General features: G+C 34.5%; 1 protein-coding gene across 1 annotated transcript in view; it reads right to left on the bottom strand.

Moving 5' to 3' along the window:
* The window catches only part of LRP1B (LDL receptor related protein 1B), a gene marked incomplete at its 5' end in the record, with an annotated part of 1,013,530 nt that overhangs the window by 587,454 nt on the left and 398,791 nt on the right, over positions 1 to 27,285 (bottom strand). Inside the window, 3 exons of the mRNA XM_007453725.1 lie at positions 1,519 to 1,668; positions 17,315 to 17,409; positions 18,270 to 18,444. Coding sequence (XP_007453787.1) covers positions 1,519 to 1,668; positions 17,315 to 17,409; positions 18,270 to 18,444 — 420 coding nt within the window. The remainder of the gene's footprint in view (positions 1 to 1,518; positions 1,669 to 17,314; positions 17,410 to 18,269; positions 18,445 to 27,285) is intronic.

Genomic DNA, 27,285 nt, shown 5'->3' with positions numbered 1-27,285 from the left:
CAGCAGGAAGCAGGTCATCATCACACTTTATACCATCCCCAAAGAGAAAGAGTAGAGAGGTTCTGAAAGAAGGGGGAATCTGAACAGAAGGGCAAATTCAGAGACCAGCCAGGGAACTTCAGAAAGTAGAAGTTGCTCTTCTGCTTCTCTTTGGTGATGTCCTTTACATTTTAAGCCTTCAAACTGCAGATATATTTTGATATGTCCAGGTAATGTACTGACAGTAGAGGTATTCATAGGTTTCTTTATTTTTTATCTTTCAGTGTTAATCAAATTATGGTGGCAGGGAGAAGTACAGATACATAACCATTCACTTGTTAAAAGAATTTTAATTTACTCAAGATCGGTTCCCATATAGCACTGATGTCAAATAAGATTCACAGCTCTGATCCAATATATGCTTAATGATTTCATCCAAGCTTTGTCTCTTCTATTTTATTAGGAAACAAAACTAACTTACTTTATTTTTTTGCTAAAATGGACTACTCCATTTTTTGAGATTTTGTTCATAGCATTGAGTTCTGTAAGTTTAGTACTCATTTCCTACCCATAGCAGGGTCAGTAGCAATCATGTTAGCAGAAATAAATTTTTATAAAGCCTACATTTTTCTATGAGGCAATGATTTTTACAGTATATAAAGCTTGTGATATATATATGTGTATATATTCACTAAAAGTCAATGACATCTCTTGAAACGTTATGATATATTTTTATCATGCTTCCTCTAACTTACTGGGTTCCTTGGCTATATTATTCTCTAGTTTGGGTTGATTTCACGAAGTATGCTGGAATTCAATTTTTGAAAACGTAGTGTGGGTGTTGACTGGGGATTGTTGCAGTTTACCAAACCACTTTCAGAATTTAAACTCTGCTGTTTTTACTCAGGTGATTTAAAAAATGTAAAAAAACACATACCACAAAATTTTCTTGTTAATTTGGTAAAACTGGGTAATACAAAATAACCTTATTTTCTTATTGGTTTATGAGACAATTGTAAATAAATCCTATTCTAAAATAACCACTAGTCAGGTATAATCTTTGTGTGTGTGTGTGTGTGTGTGTGTACATATAAAGAATTTTTGTGGAAGAATAATTTAAATCATTGGTCAATGACACTGTGGCCTTGTTTCTTCAACTGTCTGCGTAGATCTATCTATCCTTTATAAGCAGAGATAAGATTTTACCTTATTGTGACAAATACACAAGGTCCTTGCACTTTAGAACACTATAGTAGAACACAGAAAATGATCGTAAAATAATACCAAGAAAATAATACCCCAAGAATCAATAACAGTGAAGTTATTATTGCTAATAGCACTAAGTCGCTGATCTGGATAATCTTTTAAGTTTGTTTGCTAAGGTTAAAAAAAGAAAAAGAAAAGAAAAACTCTCTTAGAGATGTGCAATTTGAGTGTGCTTCTGGTGTTAATGGAGCAGTCTTTTCTAAGCTTTAACAGGTCATAATTAATCAACCCCAATCAATACAAGCATCCTAGCTATAGTATCACTGTACTTACCCATGATGGTTAGGGCTGTAGCTTTTGTCAATTCTTCTTTCATTGACTCTATTACTTCTAAATTACCACCATCCAGGTTGCATCTGTTTATGGTTCCATTTCCCGAACTGATCCAATAAAGTTTGTTTTCCACATAGTCTATTGATAGTCCTGTAATTAAATTATACAATTTAAACATAACGGTAGCCACTTAAATTGTAATATTCACCTAGCCCTGGGTTTGGGGGAAAAAAATCAGTTTCAGGCTCAGATTTTTGTCTTTAAAAATAAGATCTGGCTAACAGGGAGATATACACACACTGTTTTAACTATCGGTCAAATAATATACTTTTAGAGACACAGTGGTTATCTCTGTTATCATAACAATTTTATGACATTAAGAGGAATGACTGTTCCATTTTAAAGATAAGGAACATAATACCTAGAATAGTTAAGAAATCTATTTGAGGCCATAGCTAGTAAGTGGACATTCCGGAAATTTTAAGAAAGTTTCTGTTTCTAAACTGAGTGTCTGCCCTCTTCATTACACTGCTTTGCCTCAGAAAGTTTTAATGTGTAAAACTCATTTGGGATACTTATTAATGATATTTATAACTTCTCCTTTACTTTTAGTAAAAGTTACTTTAGAAAGTTATAGATTTAAATTGGTGTTTTCAAGTAAATCCAAAGGTAGGAGAATTTCAACAATTAGTAATTTCACTGAAGCATGGCAGTGAATTGGGCTCATATAGGAGATGCCATTGAGAAACAAACCATACAGCAAGTAAGTGAACCAAGCCAATGGCTTAAGACCATTGTCCCTACAAGCCAATGGCACAGTGTGTCACTGTAAGTTAGCTTTTTGTAGTTTATGAAAAATTACATACATTATAGGGGTGTTCATGGTTTTCAAAGGTATCAGGACACGTAAATTTTGATTGCCAAGGGTATACATCTAATTAATTACAGGCATTCTCAGTAGGCTTATGATCTACATTGTAACAGTAACACTGTGGCTCCATGTTGGTCTTCTGTGACCCACAACTACTTAACAAAAAAGCACATGTGGGCACATCCTCAGGCATACAATAAATAAAGTGTTTCTGGGATCTCCCTTACAGAATGTAGTGAACAAACTACAAAAAAGTCCCTTCCCTATTAAAAAAAAAAAAAAAAAACCAAGATGAAGAAAAGGAAAGAAAGAAGAAAGGAAGACAAGAAGGAAGAAAAGAAGGAAGACAACTGGAGAGAATCATACGAGTTCAAGTACACTGAGAAAATGATACCATATCCAAAATATTCTCAACTACAGTTAGTCCCAATCCAGAGAGTGGACCAGTTTTCAGCAAGTAGCAATAATAAAACAAGCCTATATAATATACCAGCTATTTACTGACTTATTGGTATGTTTTCTTAAAAAAAGTCTGGGAGATTCACCAGAAAAATCACAATGCATAAAATTAGACACTGCAGGGATAAAATTTTCAGATTTTTTTTTGATAACCACTGTGGGTAATTGGCTTTAATTACTATGAAAAAAATAATCAACTAAAAACTATCACAGTCATATTCGATGATATAATATTTTCATGGTGAAAATCATTCATCATTCTTTTTTTTTTTTTTTTTTTTTTGCGGCACGCGGGCCTCTCACTGCTGTGGCCTCTCCCATTGTGGAGCACAGGCTCCGGACGCACAGGCTCAGCAGCGGCCATGGCTCACGGGCACAGCCGCTCCGCGACATGTGGGATCTTCCTGGACCAGGGGCACGAACCCGTGTCCCCTGCATCAGCAGGCGGACTCTCAACCGCTGCGCCACCAGGGAAGCCCCATCATTCAATTTTTTAATGAGAGAGAGTTTGGTTATTCTACAGGTACTTCCTAAGCCACCTCCATCTATCTTTTCTAGTATTAATAAATTCTGGTTTAGACAGCTTAATTTTCAGAAGTGGTCTATTTTACCTTCTACTTAGTTGACCATCTAAAGCACGTAATTCCATCTTTAAACAGCAATGAAGCATATCTTTACTATAGATTTATGGTACAAAATATAACCCCAAACTTTCTACTGCCAAATTTTCAGCAAGTATCAAATTAATGAATACATTTATGAAAAATTCCCTTTAAGAAAAGTTACCTATCTCCCTGTGTATTCCAAACTTTACCGCTCAATCAAGCTGAACCATCAGAGAGTTATCTGCATTTTTAGCTTGCTAAATTTTTCTCCCTCTCAGAATCTCTTGCTGAATTGACCTTTGACATTGTGCCCTTGGTTTAAATAAAAGATGGTATAAGAAGTAGCCATAGGAAACCCACTGTTATACTGGCCAGTATACAGTGTCTGAAATAATATATCACAGTGTGACCTCTTTATATAAGGACCCATGGGAGAAATCCCTTTCAGGACTCAGTGCCAGAAAATGCTTTATGCGGAAAATATAAAATTGTCTAACTGATCATATTTCTCTCTTTGCTTTGGCTGCAAAGAAACTGAAGAGTCAGGTTTGTGACCCATCTCTGGCAATTGTAAAGGAATTGCATTTATACCATAAACTTCACTTCTGGCTTCAACAGGCTAATCGATTATTTTCCTTCACCTTAATTTTTAAAATCAATATTCTTATCTGTTCCATCTTAGGGAATGTGTTTGTTTAAGTTTCTTCAACTCCTTCTTGTAAGGAGAGGGTACATATTGAATACGCTCAACTCCAGATTAACCCACAATATCAGAATTTTCTCATCTACCTAAAACTCTGCAGTTTCTAGACCCGAACTTAGGTTTTGTAAAGCAGTTATACAGAGCAGAGAAGTTGCAGAGTTTGGGTCAGAGTTCCCCAGTTTTTACTACTGAACATCTTTGTTCCTGGACTGTGCGTGCTGAGAGGAAAGAAGCTGTTGTCATTGTGAGCTTTTCACCTTCAGTGCTGAGCATGATGCCTAGAGCAGAGAAGAAAATTTATAAACACTGAATGAAAGCATGTGTTATTTAATTAACTCCACTATGAAAATTATGAGTTGTCTTCAAGGAGTTCTGCCTAGTAAAGTTGAATTATCCCCACGAAAGAATTTTTCTACTATACTATTTATGTCCATGTATTATGAAAATAGAGAGGAAAGGCAATGATTCAATAGAGCTACTTGGTATGGCTTATATTTTTTTACATCGATGTTAATACAAAATAGTTTAGGATTAATAGTTTTAAGGTTTACAGGAAAAAAAATTAAAGTTCCTATTTTAATCTATATATGTATGCGATATGTCACCTAGCCACCTACATATACCTTCTCTCCTGTCAGATATATTAGCTTAACCTCAGAATGCCCTTGAGCATGTTTATTTCCAGGTGTATATAAAGAACTGAAATATTTAAAACATCCTATTATGAATTCAAGAAACTGATGATATACATTTTAAATTCATAGATGAGCATGTTTAGAAGTACATATTTATAAACTTCATTAATATAGATGTTTTTACATAAGATTTTTAAACTGTTATTATGCTTAGGTCTTAATAACATTAAAGAATTAATTGGTATCCATCTATTGGAATAATTTCTGAATCAGATCTCTGTTGTGCTATTTCAAAAGATAAATCATTAAGCAGTAAACTAATAGTGGTTTTGATGCAATTGAAGCTACTCAGTGATTTTAGCATACTAAGTCAAGAGCCATGAGAAAACAGATCAAATATAAGCATGTCTATAAAACTGTCCTGGAACCTGTGCAGAGAAATATAATTATGTCTGTGCTAGAAGATCCTCAGAATGGGTAACTAAGATTAAAAAATCTTCAAAAGGACCGTAAGGTCTGTCTTAAGAGTATGCCATTAGTAATATAGAGTCATTTCTGCCAGACATATTTATTTTAAAAATCATCTGGATCTGGTAATCAAAAGAGAAAATCGAGATTAAATAATATAATAGGTATATCAATGGAAGAAAAGTCATCACCTAAACTGAAAAACCTTTATGAAAAGAAAAACCTACCCTTTTACCTATCTTTTCTATTATTATAAAAATGCAGAGGTAATCCATCTGCTTTGATTCTAACATTCGTTATTTTAAACCAAAGATTTCACGTAATATATTATTTTATTTGAACATTTTGATTTAAGCCAGCTTATTTTTTAATTTAGACAATGTAATTTGCAAAAATTATATAACTGCTCTCATAGTAGGAACATTCCATACACTGATATAAGAAACAACTACATATTTTTAAAAAATATAATCTAACTATATTTTCCATATATCACTAAAAAAATTAAGTCCATTAAGTTTTAAGTGTTGTTACAATTAAGACTGGAAAGTTCATTTTTATGTGTCTCATTTCTTTTCTTTTTTATATCACTCAAAATAAAATCAATATACCATGCAACGTGGAATTAAAATAAAAATGCAAATATACAGAAAAAATTTTTTAAATTGAGGCTTTCTAGGGATAGTAATTATCTAATTTTTTCCATCACTTGTCAAATTTAATTTCAAAATTTTTATCCCTAGCAGTGCATTATAGCTATCTGGAAAGCTATTAAAAATTCCGATCCCAATCACAGAAATTCTAATTTAATTTGTTTATGTTGGTCCCAGGCATCAGTATTTTTAAGAAGTCTCTCCAGGTCATTTTGGAATACAAAATTTAAGAAATTTCTTTTAAACACTGCATATTTTTATAATCTTTTAAATTTGAATTTTTAAAAGGTTCAATGAGGCCTTTTAAATTTTGCTTGAAAGTAGGTCATGATGAGATCTCTGGAGACAGAGGAATACTAAAGATGTAGATAGGGAAAAAAACATACTATAGATATTTAAATGTAGATGATTAACTTCAAGGCCTCTAGACGCGTATAAATAACATTGAAATCTTCTAAATATTTTCTTTGTAGTGTTATCTTCAGACAATAGAACACAACTTCTGCTTCTGGAATTGTGAAAGTTGTAGAAACTGGCTATTGAAAACACAAAAAATGGGAAAATATTGTAAAGTTGTATGCTCTACTATACTTGTAGAATAATTATAATGTTCTGGATATTCCAAAATGGAGATCTTTTCATAGTACACCAAAACAGGCATGATTATTCCCGGGGCAGCACTTTCTCTGAAACATTGAACTTCTAGCTTCAAAGGAGCATTATTATTCCATGGAGAAGTAGAATAGGATTAATTGCCTACTCACAATTAGGCTATCTCAAGAAATGCTTTATCCCTTCTGAGAATACTGAGATTTTGTAAGTTAAAGAATAAATATCCTGACCGGTGTGAAGTGACACCTCATTGCAGTTTTGATTTGCATTTCTCTAATAATTAGTGATGTTGAACATCTTTTCATGTGCCTCTTGGACATCTGTATGTCTTCTTTGGTGATATGTCTATTTAGGTCTTCTGCCAATTTTTAAATTGAATGCTTGTTTTTTTGATATTGAACTCCATGAGCTGTTTGTATATTTTGCAGATTCATCCTTTGTCCGTTGTTTCATTTGCAAATATTTTCTCCCATTCTGAGGGTTGTCTTTTCGTCTTGTTTATGCTTTATGGTGTCAGGGAAGGGGAAGCTGGGGTGAAGTGAGAGTAACATCAACATATATACACTATCAAATGTAAAATAGATAGCTAGTGAGAAGCAGCAGCATAGCACAGGGAGACCAGCTCGGTGTTTTGAGATGACCTAGAGAGGTGGGATAGGGAGGGTGGGAGGGAGGCTCAAGAGGGAGGGGATATGGGGACATATGTATGCATATGGCTGATTCACTTTGTTGTACAACAGAAACACAGTATTGTAAAGTAATTATACTCCAATAAAGATCTAACTTAAAAAAAAAAGAATAAATATCCTGAGGAAGCCCAAATTACTGTTTGTGTCCCTGGATTCTCTCTGAAGTGAACACAAATGTAAACTGCCACCCTCCAATCACTTTGTCTAAGCATCTCTGGGTTGATCTGACAGAAGGTTAGGTAGCCTTTGTGGCTACACACTCACTTCACCATTGTGAGGTTGTAATAATAAGGTTATAAAAGGGCTTCATATCCTAGTGTCTGGCACATAGATGTACTTAATACGTTTTACCTATTTATTAGTAGTATAGGTTTTTGACACCTGTGCTCCACAACGGGAGAGGCCACAACAGTGAGAGGCCCACATACTGCAAAAATAATAATAATAATAAATAAATAAAATGACAAAATTTTAGAAATGGAAGATAGTGTGGGGAGGATAAAAAGGGGGAGGAGGGGGTAGGTGTGGTTATAAAAGGGCATCAGGAAGGATTGTTGTGATATTGGAATTATTCATTATCTTATTTTGCTTTTTTTCTCCCATCCACTTATCCACAGAACTCGATTCAGTTTATTCAGTATTTTGACTCTGATATTGGATACAGCAACCTATACATGTTATAAAATTGCACAGATCTAAATATACAAACACACAAATGAATACTAATAATACATAATCTGAATAAGATTGGTGGATTGTATTAAGGTCAATATCTGAGTTGTAATATTTTACTGTAGTTTTACATAATATTCCAACTGGGGAAAATTAGATAAAGTATACACGGAACCCCTCTGCATTATTTTTTATAACTGCACGTGAATCTAAAATTACCTCAATAAAAATTTCAATTCAAAAATATTATTCAATAAAAAGTTGAGAATGTAGGGCATCAGAATATGCCACTCCAAAATAGACCTCTTTGGTTTAAAGATTATTTTGTCCTGAAGATAATTAAGAAACAACAGACACCAAAAATCAAAGCTCTCTGCCCTCCCTTTTTGCTGAAAGCAGGCTTAGCCTCTTAGTCACCAGAGACAGGTCTAGATTTACCAGCCTAGAGACAGCACTGAGAGGAATCTATGTAACAAAAGTTACTGAAATGACCCTTTCCTTAGTTTTCCTCATATATTTACCTTCTCATAGTACGCCTTCCTTGAAAGTTTAAAACCTTTTTCCTTTATCTTTTTATTTCTCTACAAATCTATTGTTCTTTGGTAAAATGCTATATAAGCACAAGTTCTAAGCACTCCTTTGAGTTACTCTTCAATGAGTTTCTCTCACATGTATGTGTGCTGTGAGAGTTAATAAACTCTGTTTTCCTCTTTTTAATTTGTCTTTTGTCAGTCTAATTTCCAGGGCCCTAGCCAGAGAACCCAGGATAGAGGAAATACTTTTTTGGTTTTTTTCTTCTACTGCAAGTATCTATATTGCCTTCATCTTAACTTGATCTGAAGGATTCCTTGAAATTATCCTCTCAATTCACTCCACTTTAAGAAGTCACTGATGGGGCTTCCCCGGTGGTGCAGTGGTTAAGAATCTGCCTGCCAATGCAGGGGACATGGGTTCGAGCCCTGGTCCGGGAAGATCCCACATGCCGCAGAGCAACTAAGCCCGTGCGCCACAACTAGTGAGCCTGCACTCTGGAGCCTGCGAGCCACAACTACGGGGCCCACATACCACAACTACCAAAGCCTGCGTGCCTAGAGCCTGTGCTCCGCAACAAAATAAGCCACTGCAATGAGAAGCCCGTGCGCCACAAAAAAGAATAGCCTCCACTCGCCGCAGCTAGAGAAAACCTGTGCTCAGCAACAAAGACCCAACATAGCCAAAGATAAATAAATAAATGAATTAAAACAAAAAAAGTCACTGATGACACACAGTTATAGACCTAAATTAATTAGTTCCTTATTGCTTATTGTATCAAGTTAGGATTTCAGCATCTCCTCCATTCTCCCTCACATAAATCATTTTACTTGGGACAATTTATATTTCAAGCTCTTAATGTCCCAAGCTCTTACTTGGAACAATTTATCTTATAGTTCAAGCTGTTAAAATTATGTTCCTTGTGAAAATAACATGCAAAATCAGAGGAAAACCAGAGTCAGTGACAGTTTATTTCTTAAGAAGTAATTTGTTCTAAAAGATCATTTTAAAAGGTTTAATGCCTACAGTTTTATAATTTCCCTAAGCTATATTTATAGCTTGATAGGTAAAATAGAGCAAACTATTTTTAAAATCACTGAATTGTGTCATTTGAATATTTAAAAATTATAGTTCCTGTCAATATTATCCTAAATATTCCCTTGTATTAGATATTTTTTTCCCCAGACACACAGAATAATTCAGTTTTTTTAGATATATCATGATTTTGTGCCTTTTAAGCCTGTTTTTTTTTTTTTTTTCTACTAAGAATAAGGAGGGCTTCCCTGGTGGCACAGTGGTTGAGAATCTGCCTGCTAATGCAGGGGACACCAGTTCGAGCCCTGGTCTGGGAAGATCCCACATGCCGCGGAGCAACTAGGCCCGTGAGCCACAACTCCTGAGCCTGTGCGTCTGGAGCCTGTGCTCCGCAACAAGAGAGGCCGTGATAGTGAGAGGCCTGCGCACCACGATGAAGAGTGGCCCCCACTTGCCACAACTAGAGAAGGCCCTCTCACAGAAATGAAGACCCAACGCAGCAATAATTAATTAATTAATTAATAAACTCCTACCTCCAACATCTTCAGAAAAAAAAAAAAAAAGAATAAAAAAAGCCCCTTCTTCCATCATCCTTTAAAAACAAAAGCATATGTTTCCTTCAAGGTCCAGCTGAAGTTACAAAATATCACCAATTTGGTTATAACTCATTCCTCTATTTTTCTTTCTCACCAAGAATTATTTGTACTCTTTTTATAGTGTCTACCTACATTATCTTTATGATGTCTGGATACAGTACTCATGAACAATATTGGTTTTTGTTGTTGTGTAACTCTACTAAAGGTCTCATCAAATGGTTTATATTTCTGTCTTTTTCCTTTACTGGACTATGACTTTGATAATGTGTCCCAGGTTTTATTTTCAGAGTCTGGAACCTAGTATGCACTTCATAACCTTTTTTTTTAATAACTTTTTGTTTTACACTCCATAACATTTGAATGAGTAAATGATCAGATTAAAAAATGTAACAAATTTAAATTATTTGTGTGTATATGAATGTGCAATTTTAATATCAGTTTGTTAATTCCTCCATTCTTTTTGGTAACCTATTATTGTCATTTCTTTTGGGGTGCATAGCTCTATATGTTGATTAAAGTTCATACATAATAAATGTAACTGTGCTGAGTAATAAGTATATACATAACTGTATTACATCAAGCAAGGAAACATATCCAGAAATTTGTTTTAACCTTATTTTTAAAAATTGAGGTCCTTGAGTTCTTTTGATATGGTAAACAGTGTTTATGAATATTATCCATGAATAGATTTTAAAATCCACATATAAGGGTTAGAATGATTAAACAATAAAAAAATGGTAGGTTTCAAGAAGGTGTACTTGAAGGTTGAGTAAACAAATGACTTTTGGTTGGGATTACATTTATTTATTTATTTTTTAAAAACTTATTTACTTTTGGCTGAGTTGGGTCGTTGTTGCTGTGTGCGGGCTTTCTCTAGTTGCGGTGAGCGGGGGTTACTCGTCCTTGTGGTGCGCAGCTCAGTAGTTGTGGCGCACGGGCTTAGTCGCTCTGCGGCATATGGGATCTTCCTGGACCAGGGCTCGAACCCATTTCCCCTGCCTTGGCAGGCAGATTCTTAACCACTGCACCACCAGGGAAGCCCTGGGATTACATTTAAAATGAACAGAAAACATCGAGAAAATAAAATATGTAGTTATACTAGATTCTTAAGAATAAGCCATGAAGGGTAATGCTGATTGACAAGCCAATATGCTTTATATGAGGCTTGAGGGATAAAATTCATAATATATAAACATTTTAAACTCTGAAATGGCTTTAAGTAGTAAATTAAAATCCCGTTTTGTAAACTGCTCTAAGCATTTAATGTATCCAAGACTGAGCAATAAATCTTAATTGAAAATATTTAGTTCAACAATGTATAATGGGAATGTTGATTTGTATTTAACAGCAACAAAGTTATTCAGCCCAAACTGCCTGAAGGCTGCAATTACTTGGTCTTCAGTGATACACACTCATAAAATGCCAAGTTGGGTGTTTTGATAAGATCACTATGCACTTCTCTTTCAAGTATTTCATGCATATGGATTTAACAGAAAACAAGTAAGGGAAATCCAGTGAATTAAAGTATGAAAACAATTCCAGAAACTAGGAGGCCTAGTATATCAGTGACATTACTGTTTAAAACATGCATTTAAAGATTCAGAAATAATTAATTGTGAGGCACAACTGACACAGAGGTGAGACTGGTTCTTGCATATCCCTGGCTGCTTAGAAAAGCTGACTGCAGTGTCCTACTTGTTCCCACATTTCTTAGGAGTACATAAGCTCTAGATTTTTCTTTCCCACCTTCCATGCTTGACTGAGTACCAGTTTTATTCCTTGATCTTTGCTTGAGGTCAGGTAATTACTATATGAAATGAGCCTCTCTAGGCATAGCATATGGTTAAGATTTAATATGACTTTGGAAGCAGATAAACTTGGTTTTGAATCCCAACTCTACCATTCATCACAGGCAACTCATTTCTTTCAACAAGCCTCGGTTTCTGAATCTATAAAGGAAGAGTAAGAAAGTCTTCCAGAAATGATTACCATGAGATGATTAATGAAAAGCATTTTGCAAGTGCTTAATATATTCTAAATCCGTAACAAGTAGTCACTATAATTATGTTATTTTTGTTGCCAAAGTGACATCCTCATCATATATCCCAGGCTAAGTGCATACAACCACAAAGGTGTAACTTCATAGTGAGAATACAGGTTTCAAAAAGGGTGATAGAAAATGACTGTTTTCATTTGACACTCCCCAGCCTTACGAGACAGAATATTGTTTTTTCTCCTTACATCTTGTACATTTTTTCCATGCATTTTTCTATACAGTTTTTCCAAAAATAATTTATAATCTGACAGTCAATATGCAAAAGGAGAAAAATCAACTGAACAGTAGCTCCTTCTTTCCTAATCACCTAATTTTCTTCATGGGAATGGTTCAGGGAATGCAGTGGGCAGGAGTTTAAGCCAGAGATGGCTCAGACAGATTCATCATGAGAAAGTAATTACATTAACTTCCTGCAGTGCAAAATATCAGTGAAATTCAATGAGTAAATAACACAGTAACAAATATCCCTATGTATATAAGTATTTCATAGGTATGACAGTCATTGTATACCAACAAAAACAGGTTTGTACTTATTTTTTCACACATTCATATGTTCACTTATAGCACTGAAAAATTCCATTTTGCAAATCATCTCAGGGGGATAGTTCTAAAAGAAACTTATAAAGTGGGATTACAGTGGCATGAATTCTTGAGAGTATTTCAAAAATTCTTCTACTATCAAATGTTTTCTTATGAGACTTAACCTTGATACTACACTAAAAGGCAGTTTAAATTTGTGTATAAACCAAAAAAAATTTTTTTGGTCCACTTATTCACATCACAGCTCTAAACTGTCCATTAAGAGAGGGGAAAAAAAAATAACAGCAAAAAAAGAACTTTTAGAAAAGAAAACACAATAATCTGAAATACTTCAGTATTTTGTTTAAATTAGTAAACAATATAACTTACTGAATATATTTTAAGAAAGTGGTTCAAGCACACACAGTGAAAATGCTAACTTAAAAAAATGTTACTATGCAACATAGTTTTAATCTATTTTAATCAGTATCTACAATACTCTTGAAACCAGCATTGTCTTTACTGGTGCCATTCCTCACAAATAAAGAATTTAAACTGACAATATAGATAAGACTTTCCTGCTATAAAGTTACTCACCAATAATATTTTTTATAGTTAATTTACAGATAAGAGTCTCTCTAGCCTATTGGGATAGATCAAAAATTGCAATTAACAGGGTTGCAATGAATAAGGGTTACATTCAAAAGAACTTCATTTTATATTTATACTATGTGCTAAAAAACAAACAAACAAAACTTGCCACTAAGTAGATAAATTGACCAGTTGATTTCTGTTTGTTCTTTCTTTTTATGAGAAATATCTGAGGTGCTAATGAGAGCTAATGGGGTTCAGGACAGGCCACCCCAAAATGTGCTATGTTGGCATATTGATTTTTTTTTCTTGTTGATAGTTGTTAATTTTATTTAATTTATTTTTTAACTTTTTATTTTATATTGGAGTACAGTTGATTAACAATGTTGTGTTAGTTTCAGATGTACAACAAAGTGATTCAGTTATACATATACATATATCTATTCTTTTTCAAATTCTTTTCCCAATTAGGTTGTTACAGAATATTGAGCAGAGTTCCCTGTGCTATACAGTAGGTCCTTGTTGGTTATCCATTTTAAATATAGCAGTGTGTACATGTCAATCCCAAACTATCCCTCCCCCCAACCCTTCCCCCATATTGATTATATTGAATTAAAGTTACTTAAGAAAGAGCTGGTGAAAGAAAAATACTCTAAGCCTCTTTTGTTTGCCTGAAAGCAGGGACTAATTCCCTCATGTGAAGGTATCCTCCCTATACCAGGAAGATAGAAGGCATACTTATCACCAGAGATAGGGAATTCAAGGCCAAGAAAGCAGTATAAATAAGCTTTGTTACTTCATTATTTTGAAACTGCAAGCCCAAACCCCTTTGTTTTGTCAAATCTTCACAAATAATTGTTTCTTTGTCTAAAAGATATAAATGCTGCCGGCTATGGTCACTTCTTTGGGTCTCATTCTTACGGGGCTCCCATACTTACATAATTAATTTTTTTTCTCCTGTTAATCTGCCTTCTGTCAATTCAATTACAGGCATACCTCATTTTATTGCTCTTCACTTTATTGCACCCTGTGGATACTGTGTTTTTTGCAAATTGAAGGTTTGAGTCTACCCTGCATCGAGCAGGTCTATCAGCACCATTCTTCCAACAGCATTTGCCTACTTCATGTCTCTGTGCCACAGTTTGGTAATTCTCACAATATTTCATAATTTTTTATTATTATATTTATTATGGTGATCTGTGATCAGTGGTCTTTGCCATTACCACGATGACTCACTGGAGGCTCAGATGATGGATAGCATTTTTTATCAATAAAGTATTTTTTAATTAAGGTATGTACATTTTTTTTTAAGACATAATGTTATCACACACTTAAAAGATCACAGTATGGTGTAAACATAACTTTTATATGTACTGGGAAACCAAAAATTTCATGTGACTCACTTTAGTGTGATATTTGCTTTATTTCAGTGGTCTGGAAATAAATCTGCAATATCTCTGAGGTATGCCTGCACTACCCCAGCCAAAAGAACCTAGAAAGATAGAGGAAAAAATTTTCCTCTCCTATAGAGCCAAATGGCCACAGGGTTAGACAGGGAATATAGGAGAAACAGCAAGAGGAACACATTTACACATGGACAGCACAATCTGTCATTCAGCATCGTAGAGACCATCAGTCTTAGCACCTGGTTGACATGACTAGTAACCTGAAGTAGAAAGTTACTGGAAGGAACTTGTAAGCAATACTTATTTGTAAATCACATCAAGAACTTCTAGAATAAGATGAGGGCCCAGTTGTCTATTGGTCCTAAGGGGCTATGCTGGGAAGATCTGAGAGCAGAACCCGGTACTTCAAACTTGTTTGCCTCTTATAATCAGCATCAAGACAATATAGATGTGCATAAAAATTTGCTCATCTCAGAGGCCCACTTAGTTACATATGTTCCTCTGCTAGATTTCTATGGATTCTGTTCTATGTTTATTCTTAACTGAATTCATTTATACGTACTCAATACTGCAGACAATCAAATCATTCAAATTTCAGTCTATTGGACCCAATATACTTTCTACTACTACTCCTGATAGGTTCTATTATTAAAGGCCAGAAGTTCTTTTCATAAGTTTTCCTCATTTAATCCTCATGAGAACTTTACAAAATAGGCATTTTGCCTTGATCTTACAGATGAGGAAAGCAAGTACCACCGAGCTAACAGTAATTTGCTCAAGGTCACTGAGATAAATTCACTTAATGGGATCTAAAATGATTTAGTTTCGTGTGCCCCTAAAGCAAAAGGACAATGTCAAATTTTTATCAACCAGCCGAATACAAAATCTGATACTCAATAAAAATCTGTTTATTGAATAAATGAATGTCTGACTCACAAGCCATACTCATTAATGCTGACTTAAGATATGGTTTGTAATAAGGTTCTGGGTTATTTCTGGGAAAATAGTCTATCTTGCACAAATTAAAATTTAACAGTATAATTCTGAATTTATTTAAAAGTAATTTTCAAATATAACAATAACTGACATGAAGTAGGCATTTAATATTTGTTACTGGATGTTTAATCATCATCCATACACAGTTAAAAATATCACTTGGTGTGTAACACCTGAAGGGCCAACTATAAAGTGTAAATAGTAACACTAATTCTTTTTCGTACAAACCTTCTTTATATAAGCTTCATATATAGCTGTTCTTTATTTTGAGTAGGAAAATGGAAATTTAGTATTAAAGAAGATAAGGTTTTTCCCCTTATAAAAACGAGTGTATAAATGAACATTTTGTTGTAACCTATAGCTACCACGTTACAATGTAAGGACTTTATTTGCTCATACTATTTCAGTCACACTCACTTTTCCATATTAAATATTCTGAACAGCTCCAGATAAGAACCAACTGAATTGCTTTAGTCCAAATTAAGTCCTTTGTATGGTCCTAATCTTGTAGAGTCCCTTGTTTCTTCTGTTCTATCATCTTCTACACAGAAGTATTAGCATTTTAATTTGCCCTTAATTTCTAACACTACCTTGAATTTCAATTGTGTATCAAATCTTAGAACACAATCCAAAGAAAAGAGTTGTTAATATTATCATTTTACATCACAAGGTTTATTCTAGGGACCACATAAAAGAATTATTTATTGCAAATCTTATTGATATTATCCCTTTATTGAATCATCACTATTAAAAATGAGAGACTTCAAGAAAGTATACTTCCACAGTTCTAAAACTAAGAAAAAATTGCTGAAAAGCTTCATGGTGTAGGGATTTTACCCCAAGATTTAAAAATACACAGTATTCAATTCACAGCAAAATTATGACTTTCTTTTGTATATTCCATCATTGGCACGTTTAATATAATATCAAAATTCAGGTTCATTATTGGATTTTTAAAAAGACGTATGTTGAGATGACAAATTAAGGCAATATGGTAATTCTTGCCTCTCAAAGAAACAGAAGAGAATATGATGAAAGAGTGATTACAGTTTGAAAAGAATAGTACAATGTATAGATATCTACTTGAAAAGAACAGTATAATGTAACTTTATCTTCTAAAAGAATCTTTGTACTTTGATTTTCAAAGATTACTTATGGGAATGAGTCAAAGCTCTCTTTCAGCACCATGAAATTTTACCTGATGAGTTACAGTGGTTAACAAAGGTAGAATGACAAACTAAATAAACACCCTGCAGAGTAAGTGAAAACTGCTGAAAACTAAATATTAAATACTTAAACTCAAATCATTGTAACTATTAATAATGCCACAATGATGCTGATCAGAGGAGGCTTCAGTACATCATATTGCCACCATAGCAAATGGTGTATCAAATATTCACCAGTGAGAATAAGATATTTATTAATTACATTAAGTTTTAAGCAACTTCCATACTTAAGATATTGTAAAAATTCTCTTATCAAAAAAACTTAACTTCTTTTCCAGAAAAAGAATGTTTCTTCCCTACCCTACATGGACCAAATGGATTCCATAAGATTGATAAATTTCTGATTTAATTTGTATTACTAATCTATAATATTTTCTTTCAGGCTCTAGGTCAAAGATCCATTGTACAAGCACAGATCTGTCATATTAAAAACTACAGTGATTAACTATAAAAAAAAAAAAAACAGAACTTACCAACCGGTTCCTTTTGATTCTGAAAGAGAATCTTGCTATTACTGCCATCCATATTTGCCATATTAATTGTATTTCCATCCGTCCAGTAGAGTTTCCTTAATTCAAAAGAGATATGGTTTAAAAATATTAGATATAGACCTACTTGTTGACTAGAAGCATACATTGAAGAACAAAGTTAATATTAAAGTAAATTCTTGGCTCAGGATAATTTTTTTTCAGGAAGGCCCCCAGATTGTTGAGCCACTTGCCTGGGAAGAAAGTACCACTTGCTTTTTCCTGTCACTGAAGGACAATTATCTCACTTACTTTCCTGCACCTACATTCACAACTGAATATTTAACTATGACTAGAGTAAATTATTTCCATTTAAAGTCATTCATCAAGATTGAATCCTCTTGGCTTGGAGAAATCAGGAACCAGAGAAGGGAACAAAGTCATTTCAATCATTCCAGTTGAAAGCACTCAGGAGAAAGAATTTCTTTTAGCCCTACCCAAGTTCTCTACATGGTTACATGATGACTAGCCAGAAGATGGGAGAATCTGATCTACTTAGCAGTGACCATAATACTAACACACAGTAAATATGTTATTAACAACTGATATTTGAAATGAAATTAACAACTTCTCCTGGCATCTTTTTTTTTTAAATTCTGAACTGTCACTCTTTAGAAACATAAATTGATAAAATTTTACAACAATATATAAAAATCTGATTTCATGCAGAAAACAGAAATCTCTAACCAGGGATCTCGTACAATTTCCATGTTCACATTTGCTTTTCTGACTGTATAGCTTATATATATATATATATATATATATATATATATATATATATATATATATATATGTATGTATGTATGTGTGTGTGTCTTCTGAATTCAACTAAGTTTTTACAAAAAATCAGAGCAAAAGTGTGTAAAATTTTTGAAAAATTAAAAAAATAATCATACTTTACCCCCTGACTGGGTGAGCTGCTAGACACTGTGGCTTATCAATTCCGTGGATAATTGAGGTTTTCAAGGAGCCATCTAGTCTTGCCACGTTAATTTGCGTTTCATCAAATTCTGAGCTAATCCAGTATAAATTACGTGAGACCCAGTCCACAGCTAACCCTCTGATACTCTGAATATCTGTACAACAGGAAAGAGAAAATTAAAAATGAACGAAGTTTTTCATTCTTCTGGCTAAGTCAGTTATTTTCTGTCTCAGGGAAAATTTAATTTACACTATTAGTTAGCTAAAATTGTACAAGATTGTAATCTCATTCTCTTAACAGCCCTTCTTAAGGCATGAATAATCATTAATGCCTTACTGTTGAGCCATTTGAAAACCTGAAGTAACAATTAGCATTGAAATTACACTAACAGTCAATGATTCACTAGTAAACACTTAGGAGCAGACACAGGCAGCAGTCCTATAAGCCAAGGTGACCAAAATTCAAATTAGAGTAATAGCTTCTCTAGTTGATGGCACATCTTTCTAGTTAGGAAAAAGTACTGTGGGCCATCAACAAATGGGCCATTTTATGTTTTAAATGCCAATTTGTTACTGAAATGAAATAAAACAATTCAACTTTCCAAAAAGAATTACCAGAGTTGAACATTTTTAAAATGGATAATTAACAGAAATTGACAGAGATATGAGCAAAGAAACTAGAGCCCTTCTAACATTCCTCTAGTGTGGATTCTACAGAAATTACTGAAATCTAATTATGTTTTGATTCATTATATCCAATATGAATATTTGGGTTGCTATTACTTGATGATTCAATTAGGCATCTTTTTTAAAAATGATGGAATTTAGGCTAAAATATAATTGCACATTTAAATTAAAGAAACAAATTAAAATGAAAATGTTAAAAACAATGGATACTAGGAAATCTTTTTAACATATTAACAGGTAAAGCAGGCCAATTTAGTTCCCAATCTGTGGCATTTGACTACTTTTACTTGGTTTCGCCTTTATTTCATAAAGTTTTAACATTTTCTATCATGCTGTACCTCTTAGGATTCTCCAGACCCCTGCTACTCAAATTTACAAGACACCTGGAGACTCTTAAAAGGAAGATTCTGATTCACTAGGTCTGGGGAGGGTCCTAAGATTCTGCAAGTTATAACTAGCTCCCAAGTGCTGTAGTCACTACTCCAGAGCAGCAGTTCCAATCCAAATGCTGCTAGAAACCCAGAGCAACTGCTACTTAGCTCTTCTAATTGCTACATCTTCCCTTTTTATCATTTTCAAAAGATGCCACCAAGCTAGATTTCCAGAAAGTGAAAACTCTGGATTTGTAAAGTCTGCTAACTAGTTCAATTTTTTAAAAAATACATTTATTTATTTATTTATTTATTTATTTACTTATTTACTTATGCTTGGCTGTGTTGGGTCTTTGTTGCTGTGCACAGGCTTTCCCTAGTTGCAGCTAGAGGGGGGACAATCTTCGCTGTGGTGCGCAGGCCTCTTATTGCTGTGGTCTCTCTTCTTGCAGAGCCCGGGCTCTAGGAGTGTGGGCTTCAGTAGTTGTGACACTCAGGCTCAGTAGTTGTGGCTCACGGGCTCCAGAGCCCACGCTCAGCAGTTGTGGCACATGGGCCTAGCTGCTCCGCAGCATGTGGGATCCTCCTGGACCAGGGCTTGAACCCGTGTCCCTTGCATTGGCAGGCAGACTCCCAACCACTGCACCACCAGGGAAGTCTCACTAGTTCAAAATTTAAAGGAGCAAAATAAGGGAGGCCTGGCAGTTCTGGGTCAGCAGTGAAGTGCCGTGCCGGCATGGTAGGCTCTACCCCAAGTTTACATCCTTGAGTCTTAACAGAGCCTGCTCAATATTCTTTTTATTATTTCTAAATAACTTTTAATCACAGTGCCCTTAAAAGGTATTCCCCATGTTTCAAGTTCTCCTGTAAGCAACAACTTCTCACTCTGCAAGTTACCTTTCATCATTAATTTCTGGTAAGTTGGCAACTTTTGTATGTGAATTTCATTTCTCAACCCAACACTTGAAATTTATTTTTATTTTTAGTTATTCTCATCCAGCTCCCTCTTTTCTCAAGGGAAGAAAAAGTAATACAACACCTCTGTAAAGCTAAACCTGCCAAGTCAGATATTTATTTGCCTCACCCAGAATATTTATTCTTCCTCCTTCACTCTCTGGACTTAATTGGTTGCTGAGAAACAGCAATGAGATTTGGCTTCCTGTTCTAGGTTGGGTGCCTATTTTTTGTCCTTAAATCGCTTAAATTTTGGCCTTTTTTTAATCAGCAAAATGAGGATAATTATAGACAATTCATAGGATTGTTGTGAATATTAGAGTATGTGTGTTCATGCAGCTTAATTCAGGGTTGAGGGATACTTCGCCAAACCAAGGACTTAATACTTTCTGCTTTTTTACCCTGAATTGCTTGGTACTGGCAAAAATAAAATAAGTTTATTTTTCCTCTAAAATACATGTTATCCAGAGTTTGGTTTTTTCCGCTGTGTCTTCTGCTCAAAATCCTTTTGCTTATTTCTGATTGACTCTTAATCATACAGCCTAGAGGAGACACTGCATTTTTAAACTGGAAATCATAGCCAAATGTAAGCTATGAATACCTATTTAGTCCTTGTGAATTCTGTAGTTCATGCTCTCTCACATCTATTTCTATCCTTACTACTGCATAGCATACAGTCCTTTTCTTCTTTCAGGCAGTTGATTTAGTTGCTGCCAGGTTATTTTTCTGACTAGAGAGCTCTGGATCATGACCTTTCGTTGCCCCAAGGTATTCTATTGCTTCCAACCACTCAGAAAGTGATATCTAAATTCCTTAGCCTGGCTTTCTGTATAATCTGAATATAATTACCTTGCCAACCTTATTTCTCACTATTTTTAGCCAATTATCTTATTACACTTGTCATAGTGATGTGTTCTCAGATTCCCAGCCTTGTCCTAAACTTTCCAATCTATATAGAATTACCTGGACCTCACATCCAATCACATCTTCACTTTTCTAAATCTCATGCAAAATAGGCCAGCTGATAGGCAACATCATCCTTCAACCACAAAAACCTAATCAATTCTCCTACATATTCCAGCCATAAAGATTTTCTTTATCTACCTAACTCAACAGGACTATATCTGGTCAATCCCTTTCTACCTAATGTGAGAATTATTTGTTAACATACTAGTACTTTCACATCTACTTCTTGAAGGTGGGTTCCTTGCTAATTTATCTTTATAGCTCCCCTCCCCAAACGTATACAACATTGCCTTCAAAATAAATATTTTTAATGAATTGATGAATGAATTCATGATATGCACAATCCATAATTTTAAGGATATGTGAACTGAGCTAAAAATATCAGATGTAAGATCCTCAAGTGTATTTTCAGGAGTACATATCTAAACATATACTCAGGCAATCTCAGTTCTCATTTTCTATCCTCACCCTTTTCCTGTCCATTAGTTTGGAGCTTCTAATTATCAGCTTTAGGCCTAAGATAAATTTTATGTCTTTTTTGACCACCACTAATGCCCAAGTCTAGTTGTTTTAGAGTGTCCTGGTAAATTCACAGTAAAGGGGTGGAGGGAAGAATAAAAACTGCAATATGTTTAATGATATTTTTCTTTTTTTAATAAAAATACTAAAATAATAAATTGACTCAACTCTCGTTTTCAAGTAAGTCAGGCCAAGACCTCTGAACAAGTTTCTCAGAAAGTTCAATTTACTATTTCCAGGGACTCTCACTTCTTGAAGAAAGGCAGATTAGATATTCATAAAAGCCCTCCATTGCCACAAAATTCCCTGACGTATGATAAATTGTAACTTTTAAATGCATTGTTGAGATCATAAGACAGACAGGAATATCTCTAAGTGCTAACACACACTTGTATGTTAGCTAAAATCATAAAGGAAGGGAAGTGGGAATACAGATGTTGGTGTTGCCACTGGAACTAAAACTTGTAATGATAATGTAGAGATTCCAGGATTATTAGTTGCTCAGTGCAAGAGGATTCAGTCCTTAAACTCACAAAAATTAGCAGAGCTAAACAAGAGCAATCCCAGGATATCAGAAGGATCTATGTCCTTGGGTGAATGGGAAATAAAAAATCTGCCTACTTAAAAAGGAGAATATTTTTAAAATAAATATAAAACATTTTTTTCTGTCTCTTTCCTGGGTATGAAAAATAAATTCTAAGCATAGGTCTACACTTAGGTAAGAGATTAATAGTATATAAACAAGGTATTCATTGGTTGGGTAGAGGAGAAATCAAACTAAAGTGATTCCTGGCTTATCATCACTCCTTTTCCCTGCAACAAAAGGAAATTGAAATCCTATATGGAAGAAAAAAATTTTTTAACCCAGGCCCTCACAATGTCCATAGACTGAGTTTCTCCTCATAATTGATCAGAACAAAAAATTAAAACAAAAAATTAAAATAAATGAGACATAAGACCAAGAATAAAGAGAAAAATAAACAATAGGTTTAAGTCTCCAAAGCCTACATGTTTTAAAATTATTATGTGTAAGATAAAGAAAAATGCATGGAATGTTTTAAAGGAAAATATATGCTTCCAAATAATAAGCAAGGTACAATACTTTTAAAAATCTTCTTGGAATATATATAAATGAGAAGCAAAAATAACTTGCAAATATTAAAAAAAAATAATTCATTAGATGGATTAACCAGCAGGTTAGACACTAGTTACTGCAGGACAGCTAATGAACTGCAAGACAAATTGAAGGAAGTTAGCCAGAGAAAGCACAGAGGAAACAAAAAGATTAGGTGAGTTGGAGGTTAGAATGAATAACCTACCATACCTAGTCAGAGTTTACAAAGGAAGGAATAGAGAGACTAGGCTAGAAAAAATGGTCAGATTGGTGACCATTGAGGGTTTTTCCTCCCTGTGCTGATGAAAGACATGACCCAAAAGGGAGTACAACACACTTTAGGTTGCTAAATAAAAATATTATCAGGAGGAAAAAGAAGATCTTAAAAGCATCTAGAGAGAAAAGACACATCCTGCAAAAAAGAATGACAATTAGACAAACAGAGATTCTCAGCAGCAATAAGAGGTGTGAAAAGATAGTGAAATAATATCTGGAAAGGGTTGAGAGAAAGTAACTCTAAACTTGGAATTTGTACTCAACCATCATTATCTTTCAAACTAAACATTTAAACATCAACAAAAAGATGGGCAAAAACTCAATAGCCATGTCTCCAAAGCAGATATAGAAATGGCCAACAAGAACACAAAAGGATATTCAACATCACTAATCATTAGGAAATGTAAATCATGACCACAAGTATATACCACTTCATACCCACTAGGATGGCTACTGTAGAAAATGAACAAACAAACAGAAAACAAAAGAAAAACAGAAACAAAAGAAAAATATTGGCAAGAATATGGAGAAATTGGAACACTTGCAGGCTATTGGTGAGAATTTAAAATGGTGCAGCCTTGTGGGATACAGTATGGCAGTTCCTCAAAAAATTAAAAATAGAATTACCATATGATCCAGCCATTCCACCTCTGGGTATATGACCAAAAGAATTTAAAGGTCTCAAAAAGATATTCATATACCTATATCCACTGCAGCATTATTCATAATAGCCAAAAGTGAAACAACCCAAATGTCCATTGACTGATGAATGTATAAACAAATTGTGATACATACATACAATGGAATATTATTCAGCCTTGAAAAGAAAGGAAATTCTGACAGGCTACAATATGGATGAACCATGAAGATATCATGCTGAGTGAAATGAGCCATTCACAAAGAGACAAATACTATATGATACCTCTTATATGAGGTACCTAGAGAAGTTAAATTCATAGACACAGAAACAGAATGGTGATTTCCAGGAGATGAGAGAAGGGGCATGGGGAGTTGTTGCTTAATGGGTATAATTTCATTTTGCAAGACAGAAAGAGTTCTGGAGATTGGTCACACACTGTGAATGTTCTTAACACTACTGAACTGTACAATTAAGAAGGGTCAAGGGACTTCCCTTGCAGGGGGTGTGGGTTCGATCCCAGGTTGGGGAACTAAGATCCCACATGTCGCATGGTGTGGCCAAAAATAAAATTAAAAAAAAAATTAGAAAGGTCAACATGATAAACTTTACGTTATGTGTATTTTACTACAATTTAAAAAAATTATCTTTAAAAAAAGAATAAATAAATATATTTTCAGATATTATATCAGATTATCACTAACAGATTCTCACTAAACTAAAGGAACACTAAAGGATGTAATTCAGAGAGAAGAAAAAAGATTACAGAAAGAAGGCCTTAAATGAAAGAGGGATGGAGGTAAGCATACAAATTGGTTAAAATGCAGAGAAATCTAAATGAAAAAGGACTGGCTGTCAGTTCTCTGCTTGTGAGACAACTTTTTTTTTTTCCTATGAAGTGGACCTGCTGACACCAGCTTCTTGGGTGTGAACACAAAGACTTCTACCGCAAATCAGGCATGCCTTCAGAGGAGGAAGGGATCCCAATCCTTATAACTTTCTGAGGGCAGTTATGGTTTCATCCAATCAAAACTCATCTGCAGTAGGTTTCTGGACAATTATTTTACTGTTCTTAGAAGCAAAGTTTAAAAAATCAAATTGGTATTGCTTGTAAAAAGCTTTCTCAAGGGAACTTTGTAAATATTAATATTCTATTTGTTGCACTTATGAAAAACTGATCATACAAATATATATACATGTATATGTGTATATACATATATATGTTACTATATATAACACATGGTATGCAAATTAATAAAACATCCATAAATCCATGATCCAGCTTAGGAACATTATAAATACTTTAGGAGCCTTCTATGCTCACCCTCACTAATTTTATGCCTCTCCAACTCTGAACAATTGAGCATTTACCATGGCCTTGGTTTTGTCACTTTTAACACATATGTATGCATTCCCAATCTTTTTTTTTTTTTTTTGAGAGAACATAGGGGCAGAATTAAAACTTTTTGACTAATCTTTATATTCTTAATGCCCTAAACCTATAATTATTCCTATCTTATAGAAACAACTCACTGCTGATTTGGGAAAAAATTCTGAAGCAAGCTTCCTTCTTTTATTTTCATCTGGATCAATGTCTCCAATATCTTTCCAATAATTTGGTCAACTTCACCTCTCTTTCATTCATCAGGTTCAATTACTTCTACATCTACTCTTGGTGTCTGTCACCTTCTTATATCTAAATTTTGTTTCAGATTTGGAACATCTTTGTAACCTTCTAGTTGTATCCTTGTCTATAATTTCTCACTTATCTAACTATCAGGTTGATAACGTGGAGCTTGAATGACCTATACCTATACTATACATCTGTAAAAGTCTTCAGCAGCTTTCCATTGTCTTGAGTGAAAAAACTAAAACAAAACAAAAAACAAAAAGAGCTCCTCTGGTATAAGACTCTCTGTGATCTGCTATGATATGAACCTTCTAGTTTACTCTTTTACAAGATCTATCTGCCCCTCACTGCTTGCTACTCTGTATGTATGTACGTCCAGATCTTTGTGCTTCCTGATAGCTTAACCAGATTGATCTTGCTACAGTTTCCTCCAGAACCCTCATTTCACCACCTCCTGCTAAGTGGGAAATTTAGTAATCCCATGTAAGAACTCAGTACTCCTTGTGTTAATTTTGTAAGAAGTGGCTTACACCTTATTAACCTCCTTATTTCATTGAGTCTTATACTTTAGTTAGATGTTTACATTTCACTCTCACCAGATATAAAGCTCTTTGAGGTTATAGATTGTCTTAGTGAAATAATTGCTATCTCCCCACCCATTCAACATCCCAAATACAAAATCCAGAATATGGTGTGAGAAAAAATATATATATATGGAGTAAACTAAAATAGCATTTCTATCTTTCTAACTAAAAGATAAAGAATATATGTGGGAAGTATTGCTCATTTAGCACCCATTGCTATAGATACACAGTTCTCAATGGAATGGCATCTATAGGTATCATTTTCGCCTTTCTTTCTTTCTTTTCTTTGCTCTCCTCTTTTTTAAATCACAGATGTTGACATTCTTCCACCAAAAGGCTTCCTGGGTGAAAATGAAAATTGAAAATTCTATTCAGTAATAGGCAAAACAACAGATGTTCCCTGTCTAAACTCTCTACTTTAATTCAAGGACTGTTTCCAAAATCTAGATCTCACTGATTTGGGGCCCGATCCATTTTTTTTTTTTTTTTTTGGTGGTTTCACATTAGACTTGGGCTGAGGAAAATATGAAGAGTGTCTCAAGAAAAATTCCAGTAGATGGAAGACAATGAAGTGAGAAAATACAGAGGCCAACAGTATAAGAAGTAAGAGAAAGGCCAAAGAGTCATTTACAAGGAATCTAAAAGATGAAAGCATAAAATAAAGTACAATTACTGGCAGGATTTAAGATACTTTGATGCGTTCAGAAACTGAACTGTCAAAAGTTCATCTCAAGTTTCTCTTTTTCTTTTTTTTTTGCAGTACGCGGGCCTCTCACTGTTGTGGAGCACAGGCTCCGGACGTGCAGGCTCAGCGGCCATGGCTCATGGGCCCAGCCGCTCTGCGGCATGTGGGATCTTCTTGGACTGGGGCACGAACCCGTGTCCCCTGAATCGGCAGGCGGACTCTCAACCACTGCGCCACCAGGGAAGGGAAGGGAAAGGAAGCCCCTCAAGTTTCTCTTTTAATGGAAGGACATATCAGTCCCTAACAAGGTTTCACTTTGTAAGAAAGGGAAAAGCAATGTCATTTAACTTGTGGGGCAGCCAGAAACTGAGTTGTCCTTGAAAATGTCTATTCCTCAACTTTCATATTCAGTTATTTCATATATTTACTCATTGACACCTCAATGATTTTTCCACATTTCACTATCTCTGTTGTTTCCACCCTTGTCCAGGCTTCCATCACCTCTTACTAAAACCACTATAGCAGCCTTGTTTCCCAGAGTCTACTGCTCATCTATCCCCCAACCCAGACCTT

This window comes from Lipotes vexillifer, unplaced genomic scaffold (genome assembly GCF_000442215.2).
Source record: "Lipotes vexillifer unplaced genomic scaffold, Lipotes_vexillifer_v1.1 scaffold606, whole genome shotgun sequence".
Classification (NCBI taxonomy): domain Eukaryota; kingdom Metazoa; phylum Chordata; class Mammalia; order Artiodactyla; family Lipotidae; genus Lipotes; species Lipotes vexillifer.
Note: the sequence above shows the minus strand (reverse complement) of the source record. Positions and strands in the feature narration are given on the sequence as shown.